The sequence below is a fragment of the Euprymna scolopes genome, chromosome 23 (assembly GCF_053919585.1).
Source record: "Euprymna scolopes isolate OS-2025 chromosome 23, ASM5391958v1, whole genome shotgun sequence".
Classification (NCBI taxonomy): domain Eukaryota; kingdom Metazoa; phylum Mollusca; class Cephalopoda; order Sepiida; family Sepiolidae; genus Euprymna; species Euprymna scolopes.
The window spans coordinates 118,010,875-118,018,940 of NC_136504.1; the positions used below are offsets into that span (position 1 = coordinate 118,010,875).

Consider the following 8,066-nt stretch of genomic DNA (forward strand, 5'->3'; position numbering starts at 1 on the left):
AAACATCGGAGTCTACGCAGATCGATAAGCGTTTCAGCATTTTTTCATGTCCCGTCAGGATTTTGATTAAATCTAAACTAATTTCGCCCCTGTAAAATGGTAACAAAAATACAATAAGATTTCGTATTCTTTGTAATTTATATATATGTAAGTACCACAAAATACAAAAACAACAAAAACATGTTCCTGTCTGCAGACCATTCTAATATTTATTGGTTCCCATGTGACCAAACCACCTCGTTAGGGCTGCTCTTCGTCAGAGAAAAAAATACCAATGTCTATCACTACTGAACAACCCTCGGCATTCGTATACGCACCTGCATCCTGATAAGTATGGTCTTCTCCTTTCATCATTGACCTCATAGGTCAGAATTCGTCATCCTTCGCTCCTCGTTTGAGACGCATCCTTTTTTTTTTTTTTTTTTTTTTTTTCGTCGTCCAGCCAGCTGTCTGAGATTCTCCACAATTGGAATTAGCCCGAATCATTCTATACGAACGCTACTAATAAGTACAAGAAAAAAAAAAATACCCTTCTTTCTACAGATCAAACAATCGCGCGATTAACGTCTAAGAAATAAATATGAAATCCTTTTCTGTTGAAAGTTTGTTGGCCCCAAACAGTAACCCGCACCCGGCGAGCAGGTTTACTGTTGCAAGCGAATATTCAAGCGTATCATCGGCCGATGGCCAGTCAGTGCATCGGCATAATGTCATTGGAACTGGATCAGGCATCACGCACTATTCCGGACACCAACGTCACCAATTTCACCACCAATACCCGCATCATTTGCAGCAGTATTTTCAGCCGACCACCTATCTCCATTGCTTCCCATCTCACAGCCATTTAGCGCCGCAGCATCATCAGTATTATGTCTACGACGTGCACCATCGACAGCAGAAAATTCTGACCATGGCATCGGTACAAAATCGACATTCCAAGACCATTGGGTCATCGAACAGCAGTGCTAGGCAGGAAATGGTTCGTATGCCATCTCCTTCCTCGGTTGAAATGTCCGAAGAGATTGATGTTCTCTCAAATTCCGATGTAGAAAACGATGCTGCCTGTTCGAGCGAGCAGCCGGTCGCTGAAAACCAACACGTTGAAGATGGCGTCAAAGTAGAAACAATAACCGTTACGCACAAACAAGAGACGAACAAAAAAGAGGAAGACAATGGAAGTAACGATGTTGCTGATGCCTATAAGCATCATCATAGTCATGATCGTAACGATGGTGATAAGATACAAACAAAATGTGATTACAATGATGATGATGCCGTAAGCGATGACCCCAACGATAGCAGCGGACAAGATGACCGAACGTCGAAGCGACGTTCGCTCGAAGACGTCTGTTCATACACGGTCACGCCGACCTGGTTAAGCGGTGAACGCTTAAAATATCCGAACTGTCCAAACAAAGTTTCACCAACACAGAACCAGGCTCGCTACCATGAACACTACCACAATCAACACGGCGGTAAGAACTCTGCCATTAACTTGAATAATAAAGATGTCAGAAACCAGAACCAGTCACATCCGATTACAAATAAAAATGGTTGCCTCGTCACAGAGCGAATAGTCACCGACTCGAACGCTGCAGCAACCAGTCAAGCAAATGGAATGAAAACGTACCACTTCCCGGATTTTTCTTTCATAAAACAGGAAAGCAATGGCCCATTGAACGCCTGCCAAGAGACTGAGTCTAAATTGACGGAAAACGGCATTGATAATGGCGACAAAAAAGGTAACGTTATTGTTATTCTATTTTTTTTTTGTTGTTGTTGTTGTTTGGCAATAGTCTACAATAGTTAACACACGATAAATCGTGAACCTCGAACAAAAAAATGGTACTCCTGCGTCCTGCACTTATTGATCTGTGTTGAAATAACGTTATTATTTAGAAAGCCATTCTTAACATGGGGCGGGGAGTGTTGTGTACCTATTCTGCACTTTCACCTAACTATTTCATAAAAACAGATATTATAGAACTTTAATCTTGAAAATACTATTTAAAAAATAGCGCAAATCAATAAGTGCACTAGTACCCAAAAAATTAGGGTTAGTAAATTTTTACCTGGTTTCCACCCTAACATTTTCCTTTAAAATGACGACCATTCTAGGTTTTTTATGCTGAAAAAAAATATCGCATTTAAATTTTCCAGAAATAGTTTTCCGCCTATTAAGCAATGCCATTTCTTATGTTATTGCTCGTGGTAACTTTAGTTCGCGCTTGCGCGTAGTTTCTTGGGGTGGCGTTTACGCGCTTGCACCAAAATGGCCATCAGCAACAACATAAATGACATTGCTTAATATTTGGAAAACTACTTATTCGCCGAAAACTTAAATGCAATATTCGTTTTCAGCATACTCGAAAACCTTCAAAAGTCGTAATTTTTAAGGAAATGTTAAAGTGAAAATCCGGTAAAAATTTAACTTTGTGACGTATGCAGAACACATGGGCCGTGTTTTTTTTTTTGTTGTTGTTTTTTTTCTAGTAGGATGTTCTAGTTGAATTAAATTTTTACAACATTTTTTTCTGTTTATCAAATTGTAAGGTGAAAATACGGAATAGTCACAAAACGCCATCTTCTTTCGTATTAAGAATGGGTTTCTAAATAATAACGTTAATATTTTAGCACGATCCGTATTCTGCATAAGTATCAAATTCATAATTTATATCAAACTCCTTAGAATGAAATTCACGGGTATTGTTTTATAATAACCAAGAAAAAGTCAAAAATAAAAATAAATGTTACCAAAGGCAAGATAAGTTGCTCTTCTCCATACCTGGATAGGTTTTTGTGTTTTAACTTATTTTAAAGCGTTTGTTTACTTTGGAATAAAAGTGGTGTCCGATTTGAGTTAAATCGAAAAACTGGCGGTTTATTTAATAACCATTTGGATTCGATAATAGCTCAAAATCAAAAATTATACAAAATACTGGTAGTACATTACGTTTTCGCACGAACATTTATTGGATTGGTTTTTACTAGTATTTTGTTTAATTTTTCAGCGATCCTCGAAGGTCCAAATAGCTTTAACAAAACCGCCATTTTTTTTTTTTTCATTTTCGTTCAAATTTAACACTATATTTATTTCAAAGTAAATAAACACTTTAAAATGTTAAAATACCTTCTTCAGGAAGCTAGAATAACTTTTCTTGCCTTTGGTAATATTTGTTTGTTGTATGTTTTTTTTTTTTTCATCCGGTTTTTGTTGACTATTATAACAAAAAATTCGCTACCTTAACATGCCAAATATCAATGTTTGTAACGAATTGTATTTTCCACTTTTTCGTATATAAAATCAACCGACTTTTAATAGCGACCAACACATGCAGGTGGTGTGATGCCTGCCGTCATTGAAGATCGAATTTTGAGAAGACTTTATAAATGAAGAAAAAAATGTACTTGTGCAGCTTACGAGCCCTGCTGAAATAACGCCATTAAAAAAACAAAACAACCTTAAGTTAGGGAAGAGAGAGCTTTGTTAATTCTCTACTTTCACCTAACAATTTAATAAACGTGCTGTAAAAATAGTTTAACTTTAAAATCCTACCTAAAAATATATATATATATTACGGTTCATAAACTGCACAAGTACGAAAATGTGAAATAAACAGTGTGTTACTTAGGTAGAAAATTTCATGAAAATGAGTTTGATAGAAATGTTTTTTTTTGGGGGGGGGGTAGTTATTGGGTGTTAACTATTCTGTACTTTTTACTTTTTTTGTTTGTTTTTTTCATTTCTTGCATTAGCACTTTTGTCGGAGGTTATCTTGATGTTTTTGTAATATAGGACTAAATGTTTCTGATTGCAATTTATGTAAACACACCGGAAATGGCCGAATGAGTTTACGATGACAAAACCACAACTGTCCCAAAATTCAAAGGGAAATGCAATCTTTCAGTTAAAATGGGGGTAAAGGTAGGGTTACTAATCAGCCCCTCAATGAATAAATGTGCAAAACTACCTTAAAAATAAATTTTAAAAAAAAATGAAAAAATAAGGTGATTCAGTCAATAATTCGAAAATTATTGAACCTATTCTTACCAAAGAGAGGGGGGACTAATAACCTTAAATAATGGAAAGAAAAATGAAAAAGTAGTTTTAAGTAGATAGAAAAGGCTGTATCCGGTTATTATATATATATAAATTTGAGAATGTGTGTGTGTGTTTCAGGGCACTTCGCAAACAATATACTCAACGAATTTTTTTATCTACCAACTTGAAATTTGGTATATAGGGTATTCAGACATGTGGATAACTTTAAAATTGGTTTTCGGCTGCTAATGGGTAAAAATTGAAAAATTGTTACTTGGAGGTCATCGGATTTTTATCTGTTTATCAGCTGTTTCACGACTGCGCATGCGCAGACGAGAAACATGACAGATTACTTATGTTAAGAATAAGTTTGAAAACGCTGTTATCGTACTTGATGCACTAGGTGTGTCAGAAATTTCGAGAAAATAGTGAATAATTCCACCCCATCTTTCCAAGCTTATAACTCCTCGAAAAATGTAATTCAAGCCCTAATTTTTTTTCAATTAAAGGAGCAAGGACCAAGGTTTAATTTAAAAAAAAAGTGTTTTTTTTTTTTTTTTGTTTTGTTTTTTAAGGTTAACTTCGGACTTTACAGGTAAATTTCTAAAAAACACTACTTTTTTTGTTTTAAATTTGAATATATTTATTGACCTTTTCTCTTCAATTTGTGATATATAAGACTTTGGTGAATAAATTAATTATTTACTTTTTAATAGACATTTCAAAATGGGAGGCGTGAATTATTCGATCCTCCCTGTCTTTCCAAGCTTATAACTCCTCGAAAAATGTAATCCAAGCCCTAATTATTTTTTCAATTAAAGGAGCAAGGACCAAGGTTCCATTAAAAAAAGAAAAAACAAATAACGTGGTTAAAAAAAAAGGTTTTAAACTTCAAACTTTACAGGTAAAATTCTAAAAAACACTACTTTTTTTGTTTTAAATTTGAATATATTATTTATTGACCTTTTCTCTTCAATTTGTGAGTAAATTAATTATTTACTTTTCGGTGAGTAAATTATTTACTTTTTAATAGACACTTGAAAATAGGTGGGGGGGGGGCGTGAATTAAAAAAAAACAAACGTTTGTCTAAAATATTATATTCGGTTTATTAGAAAGAACATAAAATTTCACATTGACCCTGAAAATATCGTAAAAATAGAATTAATAGAAAATTTTGATAGATTTTTAAAGTTTAAAAATGGAAAAATATTGAGTTCGGAAAATTCATTACTGCTTTTAAACAAAAAAATACTTCTATTACTTTTAAACAACTTTAATAGTTTATTTTGGAAGTATAATCCATAAAGAAAATAAACAACCCACTTTTAACAGAGAAATTACAAGATTTTTATATTTTATTCGCAGTTTCGTGTTAGGGGTGTCAAAAAATCCTACAAAATTTCTGATACACTTATTGATGCACTGTCTTTAGGTTTGATTTCGAGTAATTTTTTTGGCGAACCTGAGCGAAAATTCCCCGCCCCCTATAATTTTTATGGTACTATCGGAAGGGGCCCGGCTTTGCCCGGTCGTAAAATACGCTTAAATATGATATTTTAATTTGTTCAAATTTCGTATATATTATTATAGTCGTGATTCCAAAAGTAAAAAAAAAACATTTGGGTGCCATCAGCTAGAATTGAAACCGAAAGCAAAACTGTAGCTTTCAAAGCTGGTGACGTTACCACTTTACCAACGTGAGACGCATATTAACAGATTAAAAGTAAACTAAGATGAATGTACAAAATGTATAACGATTTTTTTCAATTTTGACCTATTTTTGACTCCTTAAAACTATTTTAATCGGCTAAAGACCCATAAAAAAACAGTAAATCCAATCATTTGAGACCGCTAGCTCTGCGACTTTTTGTTTCAGAAGAGATTTTGAAAATATCGAGACAGATATTGAGTTTTATAAATTTGATGTTTTTAGTATGTATTATAGTTTTCGAGGTTGGGAGTCTTTATTCCGAAAGCCATTCTTAGCATAGGGAGGTTAGGGGTGTTTATATCATGCTGGGTTAGGTTGTAAAAAAAACATACCAACTGCAGAATACCGTTTAAAATTATAGGAGGGGTCTCGTTCAGGTCCGCTTTTTTTTTTTTTTTTTTTTTTGCAGTTTAGAAAAAACAGTCGAATCCATCAAAAATTCGAATAAGGATTTATGAAGAAAAATATTAACATATCGCTTTTCAAAGATAAACCTTTTCCTCAGAGGATAAACACTTATAAGAAATTTTATCACAGGTTAAAATAAATTTGAAAATATATAAAACTGTTTGAATTGTAAAGAATTTTCGATGGAATTAAGAGTCAAAAAAAAGTCCAAGAAATTCATGAAGTTCCGCTCCACATAATCCAACACTATAATCCATTCACATTTCGAATTCCAGATTCTTATTGGACCTTACAGACTTGCAACTTAAATGATTATTTGCAAATATGATAACTTGGGCTGTGGCAACAGAATATTTTTTTCATTGTTTTTACTCTTGAGTATATATCCGACACAGTTAATCAACCGAGAACCACACAACTCTATATAAAAGTATATAAGATATTGACGGATACACACTCGAGAGTCAAAATAATGAAAAGAATATGCTGTTGTCCTTGCCTTAGTTTTCACCTTTTATCCTCCTTTTTAATAAATAGGATCTCCCGATCACCGAGGACGCAAAGTAAAAAAAAAAAAAAAGAAAAAAAATTGTTTTTGTGAAGTAAAATATACGTTCTGTCTTCTGACTAGAATCTAAGCGTAGTATCTGTTCCGTCTAAAGATGGTATAATGATATTGTGTGGTTTTCATTCGCGCTGAGTTGGAAATATGATTTCTGTAAGGATATTGGAGATAAACCATCATCACCTGATATATTCTGACACTGCATTAACCAGATTACTCCAATCACAATGGACGGCCATAAAATGCCCAGCAGCAATATATACTACATTTTGTAAGATACCATTATGGAATTTCCACAAGTCCCGCTATTGTCCTAGCCCTAATGATAACCACACTCAAAAGCTGAGTCACTCTTTCACAGAGATATAAAGAAATATTAAAGAGTCGTTTAATCAACAAAATGAGAGAGGGAGAAAAATGCAGAGAAAGTCTTAGATGTGTGGTGCATTATGGTTCATATATATATATATATCACAACTAATTAGAACCATTAAAATAATATAGCTCCACTCTTATATATATAAAATAACTTTGTGTGAGTTCTTTCCGTATAGGCGTCGAAATGGCTGAGCTTATCTTTTGCAAGTTTTACACAAAGGTAATTTATATGCCTGGCAGTGTTCTTAAATAGGTTTTGTACAGAAATTCATCCAGTAAGTATCAAAAAAAAAAAAAAAAAATCCGATCTTAAAAAATAGTATTTTTCTACTACAGATAAAAATAATTTTTACAAGGGAATAGTTTATGTTACGCTGACCAAGGGAGATAATAAAATCTAAGCAAATAATTTCTTAAAAAACAAACAAAAAAACAGATTTATTGTCATCTGGAGATATAGCTTACTGGTAGAGCATTCGACTACATACCGAATGATCGCCTGTTCAAGCCCGGATGCACTTCACCATTTTATTTTAATTTTCTCTTATTAATAAGTTCAATTTACGATAAAGGAAGAGGCACTATTTAAAATCGCCGCAAATCATTTCTTCATTTGGATATTTTAAAACTAAACATTAAATCAAATTAATTTTCCAGGTCATTCATGGTCAAGCCCAAATATCAGCTGACGCGATATTGTAAACTAACAGAATTAGATACACGACATTATCATTATTTTTTTAATATTTATTTGCGAATTAGTCCACCGGGCAAATTATTCCTCGTAATATATAATAATCAATAGAAGATTGTCTATGTAGTATTATAGAATTAATCTACATAAATTAAAATATATTTAAGCGTATTGTAGGATTAGGCAACGCCGGGTGTCCAACTAGTTATATATATATATATATATATATATATATATATATATATATATATATATATATATATTACA

The 8,066-nt window shown here is 33.1% G+C and overlaps 1 protein-coding gene across 1 annotated transcript in view; it reads left to right on the forward strand.

The window, feature by feature from the left end:
- Positions 1-417: 417 nt before the first annotated feature.
- Positions 418-8,066, forward strand: part of LOC145246165 (uncharacterized) — a 49,460-nt gene continuing 41,811 nt past the window's right edge. The window contains exon 1 of the mRNA XM_080108033.1: positions 418-1,742. Within this exon, the coding sequence (XP_079964159.1) occupies positions 581-1,742 (1,162 nt within the window). The 5' untranslated portion in view covers positions 418-580. The remainder of the gene's footprint in view (positions 1,743-8,066) is intronic.